Genomic DNA, 27658 nt, shown 5'->3' on the forward strand with positions numbered 1-27658 from the left:
AAAATAAAATAAAAATAAAGATCACGACGTTTCGGAGGCAACACAAGCTTCCGTCTTCAGGTGGAACAGTCACAGCCCGACAGCTGTATCAAGTGTTTAAGTTGTGCCGGCAAATCCTGACTCCGAGGTCGTGGGTCACGTTTTCATCAAAGACCCAGTCGCTCGCCCGACAGGTAAGTGTTGCCGGTGCGAGGACACATCCTTGTCGACTGAATAGCCTCGGCTGTGAGAACGACCGCGCGGATACCAAGTGTGCTCTGAAGGTTCACCGATGAAAATCGATCCGTATAACTCGCGCGCACCGCAGCACATCCATCGAATCGTGTGCAGTCAGAATCGGACTGCACGTGCGTTCGAATGTTACGCGATTGGCATATTTCTTTTGGCCGGTGGATTATAACAGAGACGAGGTAGAACGGGGGAAATTTAACCCGTAAAAACAAAGTTTTTCACTATAAAAAACTTTTATATGCGTGGCATCGGGGCGGCTAGAGTCCTCTCGTCCTCTGGCTTGAGATGGCTGCCACCTATGGGTCAGATGATTGTGTGGCAGCATTAACCAATTGGTAAATAAATATTTTTTAAAAATTCCCTAAACAGTGTAAAATTTTGGAACATTTTTTTCACGAAAATGCATTGTCACGCACAACGAGTCTGTGTGCAAAATGTCAGCTCAATTGGATCACGGGAAGTGGGTTAAAAAACGACCGAAAGATTTGCACGGTCCTAAGCAAGCAAGCAAGCGAGTGAACTTAATATAAAGGATTTAAAAACATGATCCGTTCTGGAATCGTGACCCGTGAACTGCTCCAGTTCTGAGCATATCGGTGGAGGTGGCCAATTGGAGGCGTGCCGGTGCTGATCACGGCAGCGGCTTTTGGTGAACCACCATCTCACTCGCTCACCACACACACGCCGCAGGTCACGCCACTTGTCGACATTCAATCAGGGTTTCACTTTTGAGGTCGTTACGCGCTGCACGTGCACGTTGAACGAGGAGCACAAATTTGGATGCTCCATCGAACAAAGACGGTCACCGCATCGATGCGCTTCCAGATGCGCTTCTGCGGCCGTCTGGAATGCTCTTCCGAAATTAGGAAGCCACAGGAGCTATGCACTTTTAAATCATAATCTCGATGAAAAAAAAAACACTTTTTGTGTTTGGTTTGTTGTCCTTTCCACGCACCTCCGATTAGCACAGTTGGCTACGTACGGTGCTAAAGAAGTTCACCATACACACAGAGAACTTGTGTCTTCGTCTCACTGCTGCTGCTGCTGCTGTTGCCTTGTCGGTTTATCTGTACGCTGAACTTTGACCGCATTGCAGTTCTTCCGAACTGGTGGTTTAGCATAATGCGCAAGGCTTGAGAGCTTTCGTGCGTCCAATGCCCATCCGTGTGCTATGGGAAATACAGTGAGGCCTGGTTAATTATAGACGCGACCCATTAAGTGTGTTTGCTCTGAGCAGTCACCATTGACGTCCCAGGAGCCCTAGAGCCCTGTACCCCTCCCACGCCCCGAGACATTGCCAATCTCATTAATGCCAGCACCTCTCGTTACCACGGCCAAAAACCAATACCCCCACCCACACACACATCTCCCGTCACCGTCACGAGTACCTCCACTCATTGTCTCCACTCACCCCAAAGTATCTGCCAACCACAATCCCTGCCACCCCATCGCCTTCAACTCACCCACCGAACCCCACCCACTCACCCCCCCTCAACATTCCCACTCACCCTACCCTATAAGTCCCACAATTCCCACGGACACCTCCACTCACCACCGATCCACTCACCACGACCAACGTATTCTCAGGATTATGAGACGCATTTATTGTCTCCAGTATTCTTAAAGTCAAATCGGTAGGTGTGCGCCTGTGAGCCGCGATTGGCAATGATTTTCGCGCCTCCAATTTAGCACGGTTGGCTAGGTACGGTGCGAAGGAAGTTCAACATACACGCCGCATCCATCTCGCCTTACCTTGTCCTCATTTCCATGGACATGTTCACAGGCTAAATGCATGTAGGGTCAATTAATATCGTATGATAATTGGTTTTTTATCCTTCTATCTGGCAACAAAACTGACACCTTTTTTTATAAGGAGTCATGTTTACATTGACCACAATACCTGCAGTCATAATGTAAACAAAAAAACACAACTCTGATAATGTATGCACTGTCCTTGAAGTTGATTGGTCCACACCCGAGACAGCTTTCCTTAGAGCCTAGTCTCACGTGGTATTGGACCAGATGACGCCAAAAGGCGCACAACTCAAAGACAATGCACCATCAGAGTATGAGAGCTCGGGGTAAGCATTTACACCATTGGAACCTCATTTGCCAGATAGAAGGGTAAAAAAACAATTATCATATTTTTTTTACTGGCAAATGAGGTTCCAATGGTGTAATATCGTATTATGGATATGCGCCCTCTCTACCTTGCACTCTAGTGGTAGTGCCTTACGCCGTCACCCCTCACCTATGTCCCCCTCCCCTCCTTCAAATCCCTAGCCCCGCCCCTCACGCCGTAGTCCTGCCCACTTCCCGGGCCCCCCCCCTCTGGCCACGCACCTCCCCCCCCCCTCTGGCCACGCCCATCACCCCCCCCTCTGGCCACGCCAATCACCCCCTCTGGCCACGCCCATTACCCCCCTCTGGCCACGCCCATCACCCCCCCTCTGGCCACGCCCATCACCCCCCCTCTGGCCACGCCCATCACCCCCCCTCTGGCCACGCCCACCCCCACCCATCCCCCCCTCTGGCCACGCCCATCACCCCCCCTCTGGCCACGCCCATCACCCCCCCTCTGGCCACGCCCATCACCTCCCCTCTGGCCACGCCCATCACCCACGGCACCGCCCCTCAAGTATAGCCCCGCCCTCGACAGCCACTCACGTTAAACCCATAATCACGCCCTTACAAACGTAGCACAGACCCCTTTTACGTAGTAGCCCCGCCCCCCATCTCTCGTAGCCCCGCCCATGAGAGGCCCCGCCTCCTCGTAGCCCCGCCCACACGGCGTTTAGTGCGCCCCGCCCCTCACCGCGGAAGACACGCCCCCTCTCCTTTCGTCGCCACGGCGTTTAGTGGACCCCACCCCGTAGCCCCGCCCCCTTAGTAGCCCCGCCCACTGCCTCAGTAGCCACGCCCATTGCATCAGTAGGCCCCGCCCTCTTATCAGCCCCGCCCCCCTTAGTAGCCCCGCCCCCTTAGTAGCCCCGCCCATTGCATCAGTAGGCCCCGCCCTCTTATCAGCCCCGCCCCCTTAGTAGCCCCGCCCACTGCCTCAGTAGCCCCGCCCATTGCATCAGTAAGCCCCGTCCCCTTATCAGCCCTGCCCCCTTAATAGCCCCGCCCCCTTGGTAGCCCCGCCCACTGATGCAGTAGGCCCCGCCCACCGACGCAGTAGGCCCCGCCCCCTGATGCAGTAGGCCCCGCCCACTGATGCAGTAGGCCCCGCCCACCGATGCAGTAGGCCCCGCCCACTGATGCAGTAGGCCCCGCCCACCGATGCAGTAGGCCCCGTCCACCGATGCAGTAGGCCCCGCCCACCGATGCAGTAGACCCCGCCCCCTTGATGTCGTCCCGTGTTTACACCGCGCGTGGCTCCGCCCCCCGCCGCTGCTGCCCCCGCCCCCCTATCCCCCCCCCCACCGCGTTCTCTGCGATTGCGTCGCGAGAACCGGCGGCGGCAGCACACGGACAGGCAGCAAGCAGGGTGTGTGTCAAGTGCGTGTGTGTGTGTCAAGTGCGTGTGTGTGTGTGTGTCAAGTGCGTGTGTGTGTGTCAAGTGCGTGTGTGTGTGTGACACGTGTGTGTGTGTGTCAAGTGCGTGTGTGTGTGTGACACGTGCGTGTGTGTGTGTGTGACACGTGTGTGTGTGTGTCAAGTGCGTGTGTGTGTGTGACACGTGCGTGTGTGTGTGTGACACGTGTGTGTGTGTGACACGTGTGTGTGTGTGTCAAGTGCGTGCGTGTGTGTGTGACACGTGTGTGTGTGTGTGACACGTGTGTGTGTGTGTGACACGTGTGTGTGTGTGACACGTGTGTGTCAAGTGCGTGCGTGTGTGTGTGTGACACGTGTGTGTGTGTCAAGTGTGTGTGTGTATCACGTGTGTGTGTGTGTGTGAGACACGTGTGTGTATGACACGTGTGTGTGTGCGACATAGGTGCGTAGTGACCCACACGTGTCTGTGTACCCACGTGTGCGTGTGTGTACACGTGTGTGTATGTGACAAGTGCGTGTGTGTGACACGTGCGTGCGTGTGTGTGTCACGTGTGTGTGTCAAGTGCGTGTGTGTGTCAAGTGCGTGTGTTGTGTGTGAACGGTGCGTGTGTGTGTGTCACGTGTGTATGTGTCACGTGTGTGTGTCAAGTGCGTGTGTTGTGTGTGAACGGTGCGTGTGTGCGACATAGGCGCGTAGTGCGCGCGTGTGTGGGCCACACGTGTGTGTACACCCACGTGTGTGTGTGTACACGTATGTGCGTGTGTGTGTACACGTGTGTGCGTGTGTGTACCCACGTTTGCGTTCGTTTGTGCGAACGGCAGAGGTCGCGTTCATTTCTCGACAAATGCGTGGAGAGAGACAGGAGGAGGAGAGTCGTGCGGCTGGACGCAGAGCGGAGACTGACGCCACATCATCATCATCAACATCATCATCAACATCATCATCATCAACATCATCATCATCAACATCATCATCAACATCATCAACATCAGCATCATCATCATCAACATCATCATCAACATCATCAGCATCAACATCATCAGCATCATCAGCAGCAGCAGCATCATCAGCAGCAGCAGCAGCAGCGGCATCATCATCATCACCTTGTCACGTGACTGACACCACTGCCACTGTATATATCCTGACATCATCATCAGCAGCAGCAGCGTCATTGCTATTACACAGACACCGTTACACTACCCCCCCCCCCCCCACACACTTAATTCGCTGTTCACCTCGTCACAGCTTCATCGTCACATCGTCACGACCACGAATTGCGACCTCGTCACGAACCATCGGCAACCTCCTGCGACTGCCAGGCAGCGTGCCATGTGCATCCACCTCGTTTAGTGACGCAGCTCGCTATAACATCATCTCACATCATCTTCATCACCTGCATCATCTCGTCGCACGATTCGTCACCTCTGCACTGTCACTTTAAATGTTTTTTTTATTTCCACACCGCCCCCCACCACCCAAAATCTCAACTACCTCGTCACGTAAACTAATTAACATTTGACATCGCAGTACGTTGACATCACCGTTATTTATTGCGAATGTCGTCATGATCTGATTATTGTTACCACCTCTTCATCGCAAGCATTATAACATCTACCATCATCATCACCTCGTCACTTCACATCACCAACCGCCAACTCAACATCACCTGTCACCTGCCCATCACGACCATAACCTCGACATCACAATTAGTAACCGCAATTATATCATCACCTCGTCACTTTCACCTCATCGTCAGCTCGTCACGCACCTGACTACCATCATCATTACCACATTGACGTCAACACAAACGTAAACAAAAAATACCTTATCCATCCCCTGACATCGTCACCTGATCTCATCACCACCTCATCACCACCTCATCACCAACTCATCACCACCTCATCACAACCTCATCACTTCATCACAACCTCATCACCACCTCATCACAACCTCATCACCAACTCATCACCACCTCATCACCAACTCATCACAACCTCATCACCAACTCATCACAACCTCATCACCAACTCATCACCACCTCATCACCAACTCATCACCAACTCATCACCACCTCATCACCAACTCATCACCACCTCATCACCAACTCATCACAACCTCATCACCAACTCATCACCAACTCATCACAACCTCATCACCAACTCATCACCAACTCATCACAACCTCATCACCAACTCATCACCAACTCATCACAACCTCATCACAACCTCATCACCAACTCATCACCACCTCATCACCACCTCATCACCAACTCATCACCACCTCATCACAACCTCATCACAACCTCATCACCAACTCATCACAACCTCATTACCACCTCATCACCAACTCATCACAACCTCATCACAACCTCATCACCAACTCATCACCACCTCATCACCAACTCATCACAACCTCATCACAACCTCATCACCACCTCATCACCAACTCATCACAACCTCATCACCAACTCATCACCACCTCATCACAACCTCATCACCAACTCATCACCAACTCATCACCAACTCATCACAACCTCATCACAACCTCATCACAACCTCATCACCACCTCATCACCAACTCATCACCACCTTATCACCAACTTATCACAACCTCATCACAACCTCATCACCACCTCATCACCAACTCATCACCACCTCATCACAACCTCATCACAACCTCATCACCAACTCATCACAACCTCATCACCAACTCATCACCACCTCATCACCATCTCATCACAACCTCATCACCACCTCATCACCAACTCATCACCTCATCACAACCTCATCACCAACTCATCACAACCTCATCACAACCTCATCACCAACTCATCACCATCTCATCACAACCTCATCACAACCTCATCACAACCTCATCACTTCATCACCAACTCATCACCACCTCATCACAACCTCATCACCATCTCATCACCACCTCATCACAACCTCATCACCACCTCATCACCAACTCATCACCATCTCATCACAACCTCATCACCACCTCATCACCAACTCATCACCTCATCACAACCTCATCACCAACTCATCACAACCTCATCACAACCTCATCACCAACTCATCACCAACTCATCACAACCTCATCACAACCTCATCACAACCTCATCACTTCATCACCAACTCATCACCACCTCATCACAACCTCATCACCATCTCATCACCACCTCATCACAACCTCATCTCCACCTCATCACCACCTCATCACAACCTCATCACCAACTCATCACCACCTCATCACCATCTCATCACAACCTCATCACCACCTCATCACCAACTCATCACCTCATCACAACCTCATCACCAACTCATCACAACCTCATCACAACCTCATCACCAACTCATCACCAACTCATCACAACCTCATCACAACCTCATCACAACCTCATCACTTCATCACCAACTCATCACCACCTCATCACAACCTCATCACCATCTCATCACCACCTCATCACAACCTCATCACCACCTCATCACCAACTCATCACCAACTCATCACAACCTCATCACCAACTCATCACCAACTCATCACCATCTCATCACAACCTCATCACCACCTCATCACCAACTCATCACCTCATCACAACCTCATCACCAACTCATCACAACCTCATCACAACCTCATCACCAACTCATCACCAACTCATCACAACCTCATCACAACCTCATCACAACCTCATCACTTCATCACCACCTCATCACAACCTCATCACCATCTCATCACCACCTCATCACAACCTCATCTCCACCTCATCACCACCTCATCACCACCTCATCACCAACTCATCACAACCTCATCACCAACTCATCACCAACTCATCACCACCTCATCACAACCTCATCACCACCTCATCACCAACTCATCACCAACTCATCACATCCTCATCACCACCTCATCACCAACTCATCACAACCTCATCACCAACTCATCACAACCTCATCACCAACTTATCACCAACTCATCACCAACTCATCACAACCTCATCACCACCTCATCACCACCTCACCAACTCGTCACAACCTCATCACCAACTCATCACCACCTCATCACAACCTCATCACCAACTCATCACAACCTCATCACAACCTCATCACCACCTCATCACCAACTCATCACAACCTCATCACCAACTCATCACCACCTCATCACCAACTCATCACCAACTCATCACCACCTCATCACCAACTCATCACCACCTCATCACAACCTCATCACCAACTCATCACCACCTCATCACAACCTCATCACCAACTCATCACAACCTCATCACCAACTCATCACCACCTCATCACCACCTCATCACCACCTCATCACAACCTCATCACCAACTCATCACCAACTCATCACCACCTCATCACCAACTCATCACCACCTCATCACAACCTCATCACCAACTCATCACAACCTCATCACAACCTCATCACAACCTCATCACCAACTCATCACAACCTCATCACCACCTCATCACCAACTCATCACCAACTCATCACAACCTCATCACCAACTCATCACCAACTCATCACAACCTCATCACCAACTCATCACCAACTCATCACCAACTCATCACAACCTCATCACCAAGTCATCACAACCTCATCACCACCTCATCACCAACTCATCACCAACTCATCACAACCTCATCACAACCTCATCACCACCTCATCACAACCTCATCACCAACTCATCACAACCTCATCACCAACTCATCACCAACTCATCACCAACTCATCACCAACTCATCACAACCTCATCACCAACTCATCACCACCTCATCACCACCTCATCACCACCTCATCACCACCTCATCACAACCTCATCACCACCTCATCACCACCTCATCACCAACTCATCACCACCTCATCACCACCTCATCACAACCTCATCACCACCTCATCACCACCTCATCACAACCTCATCACAACCTCATCACCACCTCATCACAACCTCATCACCAACTCATCACAACCTCATCACCACCTCATCTCCAACTCATCACAACCTCATCACCAACTCATCACCACCTCATCACCAACTCATCACCACCTCATCACAACCTCATCACCAACTCATCACAACCTCATCACCAACTCATCACAACCTCATCACAACCTCATCACCAACTCATTACAACCTCATCACAACCTCATCACAACCTCATCACCAACTCATCACCACCTCATCACAACATCATCACAACCTCATCACCAACTCATCACCACCTCATCACCAACTCATCACCAACTCATCACAACCTCATCACCAACTCATCACAACCTCATCACCAACTCATCACAACCTCATCACAACCTCATCACCAACTCATCACAACCTCATCACCAACTCATCACAACCTCATCACCAACTCATCACAACCTCATCACAACCTCATCACAACCTCATCACAACCTCATCACCAACTCATCACCAACTCATCACCACCTCATCACCAACTCATCACCACCTCATCACCACCTCATCACAACATCATCACAACCTCATCACCAACTCATCACCAACTCATCACAACCTCATCACCACCTCATCACCACCTCATCACAACATCATCACAACCTCATCACCAACTCATCACCAACTCATCACAACCTCATCACCAACTCATCACCAACTCATCACAACCTCATCACCAACTCATCACCACCTCATCACAACCTCATCACAACCTCATCACCTCATCACCAACTCATCACCACCTCATCACCAACTCATCACAACCTCATCACCTCATCACCAACTCATCACAACCTCATCACAACCTCATCGCCACCTCATCACAACCTCATCACCAACTCATCACAACCTCATCGCCACCTCATCACCAACTCATCACCAACTCATCACAACCTCATCACCACCTCATCACCAACTCATCACCAACTCATCACAACCTCATCACAACCTCATCACCACCTCATCACAACCTCATCACCAACTCATCACCAACTCATCACAACCTCATCACAACCTCATCACCACCTCATCACCAACTCATCACAACCTCATCACCACCTCATCACAACCTCATCACCAACTCATCACCAACTCATCACCAACTCATCACAACCTCATCACAACCTCATCACCACCTCATCACAACCTCATCACCACCTCATCACCAACTCATCACAACCTCATCACAACCTCATCACCAACTCATCACAACCTCATCACAACCTCATCGCCACCTCATCACCACCTCATCACCAACTCATCACCAACTCATCACAACCTCATCACCAACTCATCACCAACTCATCACAACCTCATCACCACCTCATCACCACCTCATCACAACCTCATCACCACCTCATCACAACCTCATCACCAAATCATCACCTCATCACAACCTCATCACCAACTCATCACCAACTCATCACCAACTCATCACCACCTCATCACCAACTCATCACCAACTCATCACAACCTCATCACCAACTCATCACAACCTCATCACAACCTCATCACAACCTCATCACCAACTCATCACAACCTCATCACCAACTCATCACCACCTCATCACCAACTCATCACCACTCATCACCAACTCATCACAACCTCATCACCAACTCATCACCAACTCATCACAACCTCATCACCAACTCATCACAACCTCATCACCAACTCATCACCTCATCACCAACTCATCACCAACTAATCACCAACTCATCACAACCTCATCACCAACTCATCACCAACTCATCACAACCTCATCACCAACTCATCACAACCTCATCACCAACTCATCACCTCATCACCAACTCATCACCAACTCATCACCAACTCATCACAACCTCATCACCACCTCATCACCAACTCATCACCAACTCATCACAACCTCATCACCAACTCATCACCAACTCATCACCAACTCATCACAACCTCATCACCAACTCATCACCAACTCATCACAACCTCATCACCACCTCATCACCAACTCATCACCAACTCATCATCAACTCATCACCACCTCATCACCAACTCATCACAACCTCATCACCACCTCATCACCACCTCATCACCAACTCATCACTTCATCACCAACTCATCACAACCTCATCACAACCTCATCACCACCTCATCACCAACTCATCACCAACTCATCACCACCTCATCACCAACTCATCACCAACTCATCACCTCATCACCACCTCATCACAACCTCATCACCAACTCATCACAACCTCATCACCAACTCATCACCACCTCATCACCTTATCACCACCTCATCACAACCTCATCACCAACTCATCACCACCTCATCACAACCTCATCACCAACTCATCACCAACTCATCACAACCTCATCACCAACTCATCACCAACTCATCACTACCTCATCACAACCTCATCACAACCTCATCACCAACTCAACACCTCATCGCGTGATAAACGCGATCGCTAGCACCTGGAATAAGAATAATGAAATAACTCACCTCATTACTGAAGCATCGCTCACCTCGTCACTCCGGCCGTAAAACTTCATCGCGCGATTAAACATCGCAATCTTCACTTAACACGCAAAACAAATATTACCAACATCTTGTGCCATCGTCAGCTCGTGAAATCACCACCACCGCCATCGTCGTCATCATCATCGTCGTCGGTAACATTGTCACGGCATGAGCATCTCCTGATTCCATCACCTCGTTTCCACCATCACCACGATCATCACCTCGTCACGGAATCAACCCGACATCGTAACCTCCCCTGTGTCGTTCTCGCAACGTCGTCGCGAACCTCGTCACACCACGGCCACCTCCGACGTCAATGTCACCTCATCACTCGGGCCTCCGCGTCATCTTCACCTCGTCGCTTCAAAAGGACGCCACCGCTTTAAAACGCCTCCCTCCCATCCTCGTTGTCGCCTCGTCAGCCCACCTCATCAAAACATCGTTCGCCAACTTCGTCGCCTAACCTCGTCACGATTTCTCCTGGTCCAGGTCTCACCTCTTCAGACGGGTCATCTCCACGTGTCCCTCGCCCGTCACACGGGACCCGCAAGGCGTCTCACCACCTCGTCATTGGCACACCTCGTCTGCCGATAGCGCTCCTCAAACTGCGTCATCCTCCTCCTCCTCCTCGCTCCTCTTCCTCACCCGGAACCGTCGTTAGTGCATCTCTGCTGACAACATCATCACCTCATTTAAAGTAAGGGAAGAGAGAGAGAACAAGAGAGACGCATAACAAAGAACGAGTGAAGAGGTGGAGGAAGCGAGAAGATAGCAAGCCCAGCAGGAGGAGGAGGAGAATTAGGGGGGGGGGGCAAAATACGAATATAAGGAGGAAGTAGACGAGGTTAAAGAGGTGGAGAAGAATTAGGAGTTGGAAATAAGTGAAGAGGAGGAGTGGAGGAATTCAAGAGGAGCTGGGGCACCACGTGATGACGAGGAGGTGATAGGAAGAGTTGTATGAAGAGGTGATGGTGAGGAAGAGTTGTATGAAGAGGTGATGGTGAGGAAGAGTTGTATGAAGAGGTGATGGTGAGGAAGAGTTGTATGAAGAGGTGATGGTGAGGAAGAGTTGTATGAAGAGGTGATGGTGAGGAAGAGTTGTATGAAGAGGTGATGGTGAGGGAGAGTTGTATGAAGAGGTGATGGTGAGGAAGAGTTGTATGAAGAGGTGATGGTGAGGAAGAGTTGTATGAAGAGGAATCCAAAAGATGAGGTTGAAGAGGCGAGCTGTTGAGGAATATGTGGGGAGGAGGTGGTGGTGAGTTTCGGTAAAAGGGAGAATTTGTCAAGGAGGAAGGGCTGTGGGGGGAGGACGACGAGGTGAGGGCGACGAGGTGAGGGCGACGAGGTGAGGGCGACGAGGTAAGGGCGACGAGGTGAGGGCGAGCCCGTCGCATGGACAAGCGGCTATGGAGCTGTCTGCAGTGGGGGAACGCGTGTTCGCGGTGGAGAGCATCAAGAAAAAGAGAATTCGCAAGGTGACCACACAAGACACACACACACATACACCTACAGAGACAAAGATCCCCCGTATAGCCCTAACAGAGTGTTGGGGCAAGTGCTGTTAGAGAGCACCTATGAAGGCCGGAACGGTACACGAGGGGGTGGGTGGCCAGCACCACGCCCGACCGCCTTTGTCTCCCCAGTGGCGATGTTTACACACCGCACCAGGTACTCATATCAGGCTGAGTCGACCTAAGGGAGGCCCAGGACCGGTTCAGATAATCGTCACTGGTGTTGGCCGTGAGCGGGAATCGAACCCGCGTCGCCAGGTTCATAGCGGAGCACGCTAACCGCTACACTACCGCTCCCCACTCACATATACAACCACCATTCGCCACTAAGTGGCGATGACGTCACCACGACGCTTGTGCCGGGCCATGTGCACCTTGAGGCCACGTGAAGTGTCGAACGCCCGCTGGCAGGAGGTCACGGGGCAGACCCAGGTGCCACAGGTCAACTGACTGAGATGACTGGCCGATGCACCACTTGTGCACCCTACTGTGCCAACTTGCTGTGCTTTAGCCACCCGGCGCTCCGCTCGTTGTTGTGAGTGTCGCTCCTCCGCCCTCCGTTGTTGGAGGGCGACTGCTTCCAACTGCCCAGTAGTGTCCTTCACGAGCCTCTTCCACAGAGGCCGATCTTGACACTGCTGGTACCAGTAATCGGCAAGTCCACTCAGCTCCACGTCCTCCTGTACCACGTCACTCCATCTCTTCTCTAGCCCGTGCCGCGCCCGTTTAGCCCCCTTGATCCGGCCGAACAAAAGCTGTTTGGGCATGCGGTGGCTGGGCATGCGGGCTACATGGCCCAGCCAACGCAGCCTTGCCTGCTGGAGGTGCTCACCGATGGGACTTTGTCCAGATCATTCGAGGAATTGTGAGCTTACACAATCCAGCCCGGTTAAACCCAGGATTGATCGTAGGCAGGCCAGCCTAAATGTTTCTAACCGGTAAAGATGTTCCATTAGGGGGGTCCACGTTTCACAAGCGTAGAGAAAGGAGGGAATGACTGTGGCCGAGAAGACCCGAAGCTTCGTGCGGAGCGACAGACCAGGTAGCTTTCACACAGCGTTACGCAACCAACGAAAAGATATTGCCGCTCGACTGATTCGGAGTGAGACCTCTGCTGTGAAACCGGAGCCTGTCATGAGCACACTGCCCAGGTATGGGAAACTCTCCACTCTCTCCACAACTGCCCCATCACCGCTTGGGAGTTGTGGGGGTGGATTGCCCCGGGGGCCACCGGCACACCTACACCCACACACCTACACACACAGACACCTGCACACACACCTACACACACAGACACCTGCACACACACCTACACACACACATCTACACACAAAAACAAAGATCCCGCGTATAGCCTTGAACAGACTGTTGGGGAAATTGCTGTAAGCCAGCGCCCGGCCGCCGTTTTTCTCTCCCTACACACACACATTACACTCTTTACACGTGTAATGGCGTAAACTATGCAGGAGACAGTTGACGGAGGCAACACGTATTTATTTATAACACCCTACAGTAACAGTCAGCTCTACAGCCCAGGAACACAGCCTACGGCTACGCGTGCCTGACACCGGCTACGCTCTCAGGTCCTCCAGCTGTGCACTTCCTAGGGGAGGCTATCTGACCCGACCTCGCTAGGGTACGGGTCCCAACCACTGGCCCATCGGACCCGGCCCTGATAAGGACGTCGGGAACCGGGGGTTCCCAGGGTCTCGCCACTGAGCCACACAGAGTCCCGGCCCTGACAAGGGCGGCGGGGCTAGCGGTCCCAGGGTCCCAGTCTAGCTTGCTCCGTCTTCACTCTTCACCGGCTCTTCTGCTCCAACGACTCCCCGAGTGCTCACGCGCACCGCCCTATATACCCAACTGCCCCCTCCCGAGGGGCGGGGCTATATGCGGACGTCGATGTAGCCACCCCACGCACGGACCGTGATGTAGACACCGCAACGTAATGGCTTGCTACACCCCGGCACGTAACACCTCTACACGCGCGCACACCTCAACACACATTCACACGCGCCGTGTGCTCTGTGCAGAGGTGACGTCGTGTCACGTGATTCACCTCATTGCCCACCTTGTCGCCTCCACAGGGAAGGGTTCAATACCTGGTCAAGTGGAAGGGATGGTCCCCGAAGTGAGTAGCACCTCATCGTGACTTTGGTGATGGCGTTGGTGGCAGCAATGATGATGGTGATGACGGTGATTGGTGATGTTGCGAATGCTATTCTTAGGGTTTTTTCGGTAAAGTCACGTGGGTAAAATTTTTTAATTAATTAGTTTACACAACAAAGGCTCATTCCTAACAGCGTGCTTCAGCCGCACCGAACCTCATAAAAATAATATCCAGGGCCTACCTTGGCTCCTCCCACCCTCAACCAGTATATATACAAATACTGTTTTCTTGGAATTTCTCTTACTTGATACAGCTATCGTGCTGTGACGGTTCCACCTGAAGACGGAAGCTTGTGTTGCCTCCGAAACGTCGTGATTTTTATTTTATTTTACTTTTATTAATTTTAATTTTTTACCTACGTGACTTTACCGAAAAAACCTAAGAATATGAATCCTTGCAGTCACGAAAGCTTCAAATCTAGAATGTTGCGAATGGAGGTGATCGATAATGCTGTTGATTGGTGTATTTTTTACGGATGATGTGGATGGTGTAAATGTTGGTGATGGTGGTGGTGATGTTGTGGGTGTTGTGAATGTTGATGGTGGTGATGACAGATTGTGATGGTGGTGACTGTGATAGTGGTGATAATTGTGGTCATGGTAATTATTGTTGTCGTGGTGATGCTGGTTATGGTCATGATGTTAGATGAACGTGCTCGTCAGAGACTCATCTAATGATGACCATGACGGCGATGATGATGGTTGTGATGGTAATGATATTGGGGTCGGTGGTGATGATGAAGAAGGAGGTAATGACAGTGATGGTGATCTGTGGGTAACGACGACGACGGTGGTGGTGGTGGATTATTCACGTCTTGGATTTAGTTACACTGCTGATGATGCTGCTGCTGCTCTCGCTCATGATGATGTTGATGATGACGCCATCAGGTATAGCACGTGGGAACCAGAAGAAAATATCCTCGACCCTCGCCTCGTGATGGCCTACGAAGAGAGGTGAGAGAGTTGGCTTTTGGTGAGGAGGCGAGTGTGTGTACTGGCATGACACTTTGTGTGTGTGTCTGCGGTGGTGTAGCTGTTAGCGCACCGCGCTCACAGTCGACACCAGTGACGATGATCATAACCGGTCCTGGGCCTCCCCTCAGTCCAAATCTTCAAGTGAGTATCTTGTGCAATGTGTGAACATCGTCACTTGGGGAGACAAAGGCGGTTGGGCGCGGTGTTGGCCACCCACTCCCTCGTGTGCCATGCCAGCCTTCATAGGCGCTCGCGAACAGCACTTGCTGCTACAGTAAAGGTCGCAACCGGGTACCCGATACCCGTACCCTACCCGACACCCGAAACCCGGCCGGGTACGGGTAGCCGGATACCCGTTTGCGACCCTGGTGCGGCCGGGTACGGGTACGGGTAGGCCGTGAGTCACTGGTGAGTCACCGTTTGTCACTCATTTCCCAACGTCTTGTCTCTTCTCACAATTCAAGTTCCTAGAATCAACCCACCCGCGCCTGCAACATGGCTTTATCCCAGAGGTCGCAATCAGGTACCCGATACCTGTACCCTACCCGTACCCGGCCGGGTACGGGGTACGGGTACGGGTACCCGTTTGCGACCCTGGTGCGGCCGGGTACGGGTAAGGAATCAAAACCCGTTTGCGACCTCTGTGCTACAGTCTGTTAAAGCTACACAGGGCATCTTTGTTGTCTTTGTGTGTCTGTGTGTGTGTGGAGAGCGGTGGCGCAGTAGTTGACGCACTGCGCTGTGAACCCGGCGGTCGCAGGTCAATTCCCGCTCATGGCCCAACATCGGTGATTAATATCTGAACGGGTTCCCTGGGCCTCGCTTAGTTCAACACAGCCGCAACTTGCGCACCTCGTGCGGTGTCTGTGTGTGTCTGTGTGTGTACAAAACATCAGCACGGGGGAGTCAAAGGCAGCCTGGCGTGGTAGCAGGCCACCCACCCACCCACCCCGTTGTGTGCCGCGCCGGCCTTCACAGGCGCAACTCGCTAGCAGCACTCGACCCGACGGTCTGTTCAAGGCTCTCCGGGGGGGATTGTCGTCGTCGTCGTCTCTGTGTGCAGGGAGCAGAGGGACCGAGCGATTGGCCTGCGGAGGAGAGGCCCTCGCTCCAGGAGACTCGTGCTGCAGGTCGGACATCACGTGTCGCCGGTAGAGCTCCGGGGCAAGCCGCCGTTGCCAGAGACGGCGCCCTGACGCCTTTCCAACCCATTAGAGTTTACCAGAGAACGTCGATAATGCTACTCCCTACCCCCTCCCTTTGATGCTGCTAATCCTGCATAATGCACGGGCATAATATGACTTTGAAACCCCCCCGCCCACCTACCAACGCATTTCCCATAAATATGCTAAATTCCCCTTGATATGCAAATTATTTTGTCAAGGCGCTCTTCTTCCCCCTCCAACCCAGCTTAAATATACGCTCCAAACTTGGGGGTGTTTCATTCTTCACCTGAGGACGGCTGCTTGCGTTGTGGCCGAAACGTCGTGAGAATTATTTTATGTTTTATTTTTATTGTGTTGTTATTTCCCTTCTACGTGACTTTACCGAAAGAACCAAGAAGAATAACGCATCCGTCGATAACACTTTGGCCTCATAAGAATAACATTTATATACTGTATGCATGTCGCACTTGTTTAACACCACTGTACGTAGGCAACCGTGCTAATCGGAGGTGCAGGGGAAGGACAACAACATCACATACATATATAGTGACGTATCAGGCATTGGCTCGCTTCCTTTCACATGTATGCGCCCTGCAGAAGGGTTATTGCCCAACACCTCGAGGCAATCCTGTTGACGAATGTGCTCGAGTGTTGTTGGTTGTGCTTGTGCATCACCACTGCCAACGCAGCAGCAGCATCTTCATTGGCAGCATTGCATAGGTAATTAGTTCAGCAGTTCCACTGCTGGATTATATTTTTTTCCGTCTGACTTTACCGAAAGAACCAAAGAGTATGGATTCCTGCAGTCACGAAAGCTTCAAATCAATATTAGTTTAACATTAGAATTGCCCTCTGGTGGTTGTTTTTGCTCTGATTTATGTTTGCTTCATTGCTGTACTTAATAAAAAAAAAACTGGTTAGATTCAGGGTCAGAGAACGAGTCAAGGCAAGGGTTAAAGAGTCAAGGTTAGGATTAGAGTCAGGGTCAGGATTTGAGTCAATGTTGGGTTTAGAGTCAGGGTTAATGTTAGAGTCAGGGTTAGGGTCAGGGTTAGAGTTGACGCAGTACAAGTCCGTATTGCATTGTTGCATGTGTACACGCACACCCACGTGTGTGGGGGGGGGGGGTGGCACGTGCCCCCCAATGATCCGATCGAAATCGATGGGATCATTGGGGTTTATTAGTAATAAATCGGCATTTTGTGACCCATACTGCCACTGTGTAGCATATTATTATGTGCCAGGGACTGATATGAGATGATAGGACAATAGTCCATAATTGGCAATACGTAACGGCAAAGCAGTTATAAGTGACTCAGAATTGTGCGCAGTTTCGTATACAGTACACGACTTCCCTGAAGGCATTCACCTTCAGCGAGCGCGATGCCGATCACACAACGCGGTTCGAATTCGACCCTCGATCGCCGGAATCGCATCGAATTAAAAGCAAGGGACAAGTCCTTACTTACTAACAACTACTTATTTACTAACAACTCCTCTATCATTTTTCATTGCTGGAGGGGTTGCCCCCCCTACCTGAAAATCCTAGCTCCGTCATTGCCCACGTGTACACCCACGTGTGTGTGTGTGTGTAATCAAGGCCTATGAAATCATCAATAGGCCTGGGCTCTGGGTTGTTCTTTCTACATTCAGAGTCTCTGACTCTCTGCTCACAATCATGAAATACCTTCATGGTATTTCATGATTAGTAAGCCCGGGTAAAGCTGTGTGGCCGTGAGCCATTCCCTATTGACCTTGGGGTACGACAAGGATGTCCTCTGGCGCCTACATTATTTAACATTTTTCGACCACATAGTTCGAGAAGCCTTCCATGGCTATACCGGAGGAATCTCCATATGGTATAGATACAATGGAAGGCTGATCAATGCTGCCTGGGTGCGGTCATGGGATGGCTCTCTATTGGTCAACCATGTTATGTATGCTGGTGATCTGGTGATTGCTGCTCACTCAGAGAAGAAGTTGGAGGCGCTGCTGCTTGACCTGGAGCGTACTACTAAGAGGTGGGGCCTTACCATCAGCTCCTCCAAAACTAAGCACCTGTCTGGGTATTTTGTGTCATCAAAAACTCCACCTTCTCAACTCCCCATTGGTGATGGGGCAGTTGAAAGAGTGGAGAGGCATCCATACCTGGGCAGTGTCCTTATCACCGGTTTAACAGCAGACATCTTATTCCGAATCAGTCGAATGGCATTATCTTTCATTGGCTGAGTAACACTGTGTGGAAGCTACCTGGTATCTTGCTCCAAACGAAGCTTTGGGTCTTCTCAGCCACAGTCATGCCCTCCCTTCTCTATGCTTGCAAAACGTGGATCCCTCTAATGGAACATGTTCACCCATTAGAAACATTCAGGCTTGCCTGCCTACGATCCATCCTGAGTTTAACCAGGATGGATTGTGTGCGGAGCTCATAATCCTTGAAAGATTTGGACAAAGTTCCATCGGTAAGCTCCTCTGGCAGACAAGGCTGCGTTGGCTGGGTCATGCAGCCCGCATGCCCCACCACCGCAAGCTCAAACAGCTTTTGTTCAGCCGGATAGAGGTTGCTAAACGGGCAAGCCACGTACTCGTAGGTTTTTTCGGTAAAGTCACGTAGGGGGAAAATAAATAAATAATAAAATAACTAGTTACATTTGAAATAATTCTAGAAATAAAATAATAAATCACGACGTTTCGGAGGCAACACAAGTCTCCGTAATCAGGTGGGACCGTCACAGCAAAATTTACTGTATCAAGTGAGGCAAAAATCCAAGAGACAGGTTCTTAAATACAAGTTAAGGGGGAGGGGGGCTTATCTGAATGTGGTAGCCAATGAATGGAACGTGTTGGGGGGTGGGCAGGGTTGAAAGAGAACAATAGGTGTACAAGTTGTCGTACTACCCGGTGTTGTTGACAAACACAAAAAGGAGAGTGCTGTTAAACGCTGGGGATGTCAACACTCGGTAAAGTAGAATAGTATCTGTCAAATAAGATGGTCCAAATAAGTGTAGTTAAAACTTTTTTGCATGGTTAATAACATCTTTCCAATGATTACTCAGTTTGTACTCATCATCACGGTTGACGTTATGTCTGTGTTTGTATATCCGGATGGCTTCGTGTACAAACCTTTGATGGTAGCCAGAAGGTTTGCAGAGCACCTTGGTCTCAGAAAAGACAATATCATGAGAGCCCACGGCGTTGTAGCAATGATCGGCAACGGCGGAAGACTCAATTTTGCCGTGTTTCAGATCTGACTTGTGCTCGCGGACACGATCAGAGATTCATCTTCTTTCAGACCGCGTTCCACTCACTGACCGCGTTCCACTCACTGGCATGGTGCAGTGTGCAGAGTAATGTATGGTGTCGTAATTGTATAGTAAACATATAGCAGTGTGATACACATTAGGGTGGGTAGAATAATACATAGTGTTATATTAAAATGGATAAGGCAGCAACTGCAGCAGCAGCAGCAAGTGCAGCAGCAGCAGTAACAGCAGCAGCAGCAACTGCAGCAGCAGCAGCAACTGCAGCAGCAGCAGAAACTGCAGCAGCAGCAACTGCAGCAGCAGCAGTAACTGCAGCTCCCTTTGATGCTGTTAATCCTGCATAATGCACATGCATATGCAGTACTAATCACATTCCTGCATTTCCCATAAATATGCTAAATTCCTTTTGATATGCAAATTCCTTTGTCAATGCGCCCAGCTTATATATATGCTCCAAGCTCGTGTGCTGTTTCATTCAGACTCTGTCGCCTCGACGGACCTGGTTTTCACCTGAGGACGGCTGCTTGCGTTGTGACCGAAACGTCGTGAGAATTGTTTTATTATGTTTTATTTTTATTATTTTATTACTTCCCTTCTACGTGACTTTACCGAAAGAACCAAGAAGATGAATCCCTGCAGTCACGAAAGCTTTAAATCGAAATTTACGATCAGAGATATGACGTTTCGTTTCCCCAATGTAACAATCACCACAGCTGCAACTCAGTTTATAGACTCCAGGGTATTGCAAGTCAGGGATGACATCCTTCACAGATGGAATTATATCACGGATTATGTACTGTACTGAATCGGACTTGGATCTTATGTTTGTTTAAAATTTTGGAGATCTTTTTGGTCACGCCTGCTATGTATGGCAACGTGATAGTTTTGATCGGAGTTTCAAGTGGCTGTTTATTTATATTATTATTTATATTAGTTATTTTTTATTTACTTATTTATTACTTACATGTATTTACCGAAAAAACCTAAGAGTATGAATCCTTGCAGTCACGAAAGCTTCAAATTTAGGGCCAATGGCTGGTACCAGCGGTGTCAACATCGGCTTCTGTGGAGGAGGCTCGTTAAGGATGCTAATGGGCAATTGGAGGCACTCGCCCTCCAACAAGAACGGAGGGCAGAGGAGCGACGCTCACAACAACGAGCGGAGCGCCGGGTGGCTAAAATCCAACAAGTTGGCATTGTAGAGGCCACGGCTGGTGCGTCTGCCAGTCGTCTCGGTCAGTCAAATCACGGCGCCTGGGTCTGTCCCGTGACCTCCTGCCAGCGGCGAGCCTTCGCCACTTCACGTGGCCTCGGAGTGTACCTAGCCCGGTGTGGCGATGCCATGGTGACGTTATCGCCACTAGTGTCGAATGACGGTTGTTGTTGTGTGTACGCGCGTGTACGTGCATTCGCGCGCGTGCGCACGCCCCGCGCAGATCTCGAGCCTGGGGTCGCGGTCGTCCCGCTCCTCCCTGCGGCCGCGCGGCGTCGCCGCCACCGCGACGGCGCAGCTCCACGCGGAGCCGCCGAGCGGGGAGTCCAGAGGCGGCTCGGTGATAGACGGCGACGACGGCGACGACGGCGACGACGACGACGAGGAGGACGACGACGACGACGTGGGGGACGCCGACTACGACGTCAATTTTGACGACGACGACGACGACGACGGCGCTCGCGCCATGCAGACCCGAGCCTCCGCCGCCGCCGCCGCCGCCGCCGCCGCCCCCCCCGCCGCCCAGGAGCGGCCCGTCGCGCTCCCCGTCGCCCGCCCGCCCGTATTCCGTTCGGCGTCTCCGAGCCCCGTCGGCGGTGGCAGCACCCGGCGCCGGCGCCGCCCCGCAGGCGGGGGGCGACGGGGTCGTGGCGGTCGCCCTGCGGCAGAGACGCCGCCGTCGCCGCCGGCGCCCGGCGACGCTGCGCCGCCCGGCGCCGCCCGACGGACGGCCCGTGGCGCCGTGCGGGCGGGGGGGCTCGGGCCCGGCGCCGGGCTCCTCCCTGCGGCCCCTCCGCCCGCGGTGCCGGCGCCCGCCCGCGCCCGCCGCCACGGCCGCCACGGCCGACTCGCGCCGCCGCCACCACCGGCGCCACCTGCACCTGCAGCGCCAGCGGCTGCTGCGGCGGCTGCTGCCGAGGGCGGCGCGGGGAGGAGGCGGCGCCGGGCCGGCCGAGTCGTCGCCGAGGAGGGGCCGCGGCCGCGACGACACCGAAGAAGACGACGACGAGGAGGACGAGGAGGACGAGGAGGAGGAGATGGAGATGGACGAGGTGGACGAGGCGGTGCGCCGGGAGCGGTTGTTGTGGAGCCCCCCGCGTCACACGCTGCACGCGCACGTGGTGGTGACGGACGTGACGGCGCACCTCATCACCGTCACCTTCAGGGAGGCCGGCAGCCAGGATGGCTTCTTCAAGGTGCGGGCGGGCGCCAACAGCGCCGCCAACGCCGCCAACGCCACCGCCGCCACCATCATCGTGTGACACACGAGGTGCGGTGTGGAGGGGAGGAGGAAGAGGAAGAGAGGTCGGTGTGAGAGGGGGGGAGACTGCTCGGAGAGATAGAGTGGAGAGAGAGTTTAAGGAAGAGGAAGGATTAGAAGAGAGGCAGCGATGGGAGCTGAGAGTGGAGAGGCGACGGCCTGGAGAGGAGATAGAAATCAGTGGCAGAGACCAGCGGGAAAGAGGCAAACGGGGAATTGCGTAGCAACTGGATCAACCTCAGAGAAAGAGCAGGACAGGAGGGAGGCAAGAGAGAGAGAGAACCCAGAGAGGGGACGAGGGGAGCGAAAGACCCCCAACCACCGAGAGAGAGGCCGTGCGACCGTTGAGCAGACGCTCGGCCGACGGTTTCCTCGCACGGTGCCGAGTGGCGAAGTCGGAGGGTGAGCATGGAGGAACTCCGAGGCAAGGGCGTCTGGGAGAAAAAGACTCAAGAGCCGTGAGACTTAAGACGAAGAACCGTGGAGGAGAGACCGAGACGGTGGGTGGGGATTCATCAGGAGGGGGAAGCGATGAATGGGTTCAGGAGTTTGGAAGAGACGAGGTGCGGATTGGAGGAAGAGGTGGCGAGGCGCGCGGAGAGATGAGGGAACCCCCGAGAAGATCGAGCGAGAGACGGTCAAAAGACTGCACGCAGCACAATTAATCCATAATCTGTCCACTTGGGTGCACTTCCACAATCACGAACAACTGACTGCTAGGAGTAGCACTTCCAGAATCGGGGAGGGTGGGGCGACGGCTCCCCCTCCTCCTCCTTGCAGGGGCTATAACAGCGTGGCCACGCGACGAAAACGAACCAAGCGAATTCGGGTTTATCTGGCGGGTTCCCTGCGTTCCGTGGCGTTATTCGGCGTCGCACAGCGCAGGACGCGTCGACGGCCAACGCTTGAAGGACGACCGTTCGGTGGACAAAGTTCGATGGACGACGCTCCAAGGACGACGCTCGAAGGACGACGGACGCAGCGCATAATGATTCCGGCAGACGGAGAGAGCCGTGCCGAGGAGGAGGAGGAGGCCAAATGAGGATCGTGCAGATATAATCCACAATTCGACAGCTTCCGCAACGCCTGTAGTCGTTATGGATCATTTATTTGTTCCGCAATTGTCACAGTCGCGGAATATTGTTTTGGCAATGTTCAACAATAGATGGCATTGTTTTACTAGGGTTTCAGTATTATTATAATAATTATAATTATTATCACGATAGTTGTTGAATTATCGCTGTTGTTCCCGTGTTTTGTTAGGGCTGGTTGCGTGCCGTGCAGAGTATGTGACACGCGTACTGCTGGCAACGCACACGTGACACGCATACTGCTGGCAACGCACACGTGACGCACGTGTACTGCTGGCAACGCACACGTGACGCACGTGTACACACCGCGTGTAACTCGCGGTAGGGTATATATACACGTGGCGCATACTCACCGTGTCGACTGATAACAGAGTACACGGCCACGTGTACTCGTCGGGATGTTGTTCGCGTTGATGGGCATTTACTGGGACATGCGGGCACAAGTATGCACACCTGTACGCACTTACACTTAGGTATTCGCACGCAGATATACACAAGTACGTACAGGTACACACACAAGTATACACAATTACACATAGGTACTTACACATAGGTGAATACACACACAAAGACAAACACGAAGATATCCCCCGTATAGTCTATACAGACTTGGGGCAAGTGGTGTTAGCGAGCACCTATGAAGGCCGGCATGGCACACGAGGGGGTGTACACCAACACAGGTACACAGATGCACACAGATGCACACACACAGGTACACACACACACAGATGCACACACACACAGATGCACACACACAGATGCACACACACAGATGCACACACACACAGATGCACACACAGGTACACACAGGCACACACACACACACAGATACACACACACAGATGCACACACACAGGCACACACACACACAGATGCACACACACACACACAGATGCACACACACAGATGCACACACACACAGATGCACACACACAGATGCACGCACACACACAGGTACACAAGAGCACACTAATACCGTGCACAAGGGTTGCACCCAGGTGCACGGGGAGGGCTGGGTCGCCCCGGGTAACCAATTACCCTAATTAATGACGTCATTAGTCGCAATGCTTTGCACTGCTCACGGGTCACGTGGCGTGGGTGTTAGGGATTTTTGAAGGGGGGGATGGGGTTGGGGTTTGTGGGGGAAAATCGAGATACATTTTGGTTATTAATATATTTAACGTCCCAATTGCAGCACAAACAGTGGGTGAAGTATGGTTCATAGTGGGGGGGAGGGGGGGTTAGGGGGAAGGTTTCTATTCGTGTGCGTGCACAAATGAGTAGCCTCTTGATTTTATTCCACGGGGGCTTCGAGCCGGCGGCACGAGGTATGGCCTTCCAGGAGCGGCTCGGCTCCTGGTGCCCGCGAGTTCCACTTCGCTGCACCGTGCCGTGTCGTCATCGGCGCAATGCGTGGCACAGCTGGCTGCTCATGAGCTGCTCGTCAGCGGCATGACGGCTGCGGTTGACTGGATCTCGCTCACGTTCGGAACAGGGTCGTGCCCGCTGCGCTGAGCAGTGTGTGACTGCAACGTCAATGCAGGTTTCACACTTGCTAGAGATCATCGGTGTAGTGCAGCTGGACTAAGCAATGTGGCTACAGGATCAGTGTAGGTTTCACACTTGCTAGAGATCATCGGTGTAGTGCAGCTGTACTCAGCAATGTGACTGCAACGTCAATGCAGGTTTCACACTTGCTAGAGATTATCAGTGTAGTGCAGCTGTACTAAGCAATGTGATCACAGGGTCATTGTAGGTTTCACACTTACTGGAGATCATCGGTGTAGTGTAGCTGGACTAAGCAATGTGACCACAGGATCAGTGTAGGTTTCACACTTGCTAGAGATCATCGGTGTAGTGCAGCTGTACTCAGCAATGTGACCACAGGGTCATTGTAGGTTTCACGCTTACTGGAGATCATCGGTGTAGTGTAGCTGTACTAAGCAATGTGACCACAGGGTCATTGTAGGTTTCACACTTACTGGAGATCATCGGTGTAGTGTAGCTGTACTAAGCTATGTAACTTAAGAATAATTGCAGGTTTCACACTTATTAGAGTTCATCAGTCTAGTGCACCTCTGCTAACAAATGTAACCACTGCATCAATATAGGTTTCTCATCAGTGAGGTCAGTCCTACGACCGTATTTGTAACCACTGTGTTGATACTGGTCTCATCCGCATTAGGAGTCATCAGTTCAGCATGGTCCTACTCATCTGTGTGACAACTTTGTCAGTACTGGCTTCAGTGTTCATATGGCTCATCAGTGAGGAATCCGAACTCCTCGATAAATCATCGATACATTGCGATGTTGGCACTGGTTGCCACGCTCTTTAGGAATCATCAGCAGAGCGTGTCCATACTCGCACGTGTGGCCGTCCAGGTGAGTTATTGTAGATCACCGGCGAGGTCGCGTGACTCTGTACATAGCTGCTTTGACACTGGTCCTCTTACGCTTTAGGAGTCATCAGTGCAAGTGTATCCGTACTCATCTGTGTGTACACCTGTGTCGGTAGTGGAATGATTCCCCCCACAGAGATCATCCGTGAGGCTTTCCTACGCCATATATATGTGTGTGTGTTGACACTGGTTTCGTTCACATTAGGAATCGTCGGTGCAGTGTGACCATGCTCAGCTATCCAGAAACTCCACGAATGCCGCATTGTAGCTCATCGGTCGGATAGCACCGCCGCTCTATACACGACTGTGTTGATATTAGTCTCGTCCACACGAGTGCAGTGTAGTCATTACTAGCACATGTTGACGAATGCATCAGTAGTGGCTTCATGTAGCTATAGAGATCATCAGTAGCGCGAGTGTAGCACTGCCCAGCCTACACGACAACTGGATGTACACCAGTTCCACGCATGCTCTTCCTCGTCAGCATGGTTGTAGCCTTTTTAATCTTGGACCAGGCCGTAACTATAAACGACTTGGAGCACTGGTAGGGGGACTATTCGATGATAGTCACTATATTTACCGTATTCTCTGGATTATAACTTGCTTCGGAAAGTAAGACGCACCCCAAATCATGTGCCCGATGGCAATGAAGTTGCTACAAATGTTGACACACGCAGCTACCGGATTAAACTAAACATTTTATTTTGCCAGGTAAGGCCCACTGAACTATATAATGTAGCTCTTTTTCAGAGTGACCTGGCCACAAATGATAGCTCAACGAAGTGGCTTATCATCGTGTGGAAATGTATAGCAGCCATATACTCTGAAACGCGTGATGTGGAGGGGAAAACTGGAGAAAAATCCACCAGACCACGGGGAGAGAGAGAGAGAGAGACACGCACACTCCAAATATACAGCAGCAGCAGGCGTCAGGGTCGGCATCGAACCCACGACCTCATGCATACGAGGCGAGGGAGTTAACATCTCGCTTTATTGCTTTGAAAACACGGGGGAAACGCGAGTGTGTTTATACTGCAGAGAATACGGTAATCGGTGCAGAGGTTTCATAATTGACGGGGGTGTGTGTGTGCTGTACATGGGAGAATGTAGAGGTTTTTGCACGGGGGAGCAGTGGTGGTTATCACTTGGACAGCTCTCGGAGGTAGAATGTTGGCAGTTGAATTCTCGGACGGGGTGGATTCAGGCCCATCATCCTCACCACTGCCACCGTCGTCAGCGATAACCGTCGTGTTCATCGTCACGGTCACCAATTATCACTGTCTTCAACATCACCGTCATCTCCATCATCATCATCACCTTCCTGATCGTCATTATCACCATCATGGGTCACCAACAGCGTCGTCGCCGTTACGACCACCATAACCACCGACATC

At 51.8% G+C, this 27658-nt stretch overlaps 1 protein-coding gene across 1 annotated transcript; it reads left to right on the plus strand.

The window, feature by feature from the left end:
• Positions 1 to 3679: 3679 nt before the first annotated feature.
• LOC133347958 (chromobox protein homolog 8-like) lies at positions 3680 to 24966 on the plus strand. The gene is made up of 8 exons (XM_061560722.1): positions 3680 to 3721; positions 11703 to 12691; positions 14815 to 14858; positions 15785 to 15850; positions 16935 to 17001; positions 19010 to 19058; positions 21737 to 21940; positions 22117 to 24966. Exons 2-8 carry the CDS (start codon positions 12623 to 12625, stop codon positions 22773 to 22775), a joined length of 1158 nt encoding a protein of 385 aa, XP_061416706.1. The 5' UTR covers positions 3680 to 3721; positions 11703 to 12622; the 3' UTR covers positions 22776 to 24966.
• Positions 24967 to 27658: the final 2692 nt, after the last annotated feature.

Source organism: Lethenteron reissneri, chromosome 26, assembly GCF_015708825.2.
Source record: "Lethenteron reissneri isolate LAM-NWPU_2019-01 chromosome 26, ASM1570882v1, whole genome shotgun sequence".
Taxonomy (NCBI): Eukaryota; Metazoa; Chordata; class Hyperoartia; order Petromyzontiformes; family Petromyzontidae; genus Lethenteron; species Lethenteron reissneri.

Coding starts and splice junctions, on each gene's coding strand:
- LOC133347958 (XM_061560722.1), top strand. CDS start 12,623: ATGGAGCTGTCTGCAGTGGGGGAACGCGTGTTCGCGGTGGAGAGCATC. Junction 14,859..15,784: donor TGGAAGGGATGGTCCCCGAA/GTGAGTAGCACC, acceptor TGACGCCATCAG/GTATAGCACGTGGGAACCAG. Junction 21,941..22,116: donor GGGACGCCGACTACGACGTC/AATTTTGACGAC, acceptor CGGCGGTGGCAG/CACCCGGCGCCGGCGCCGCC.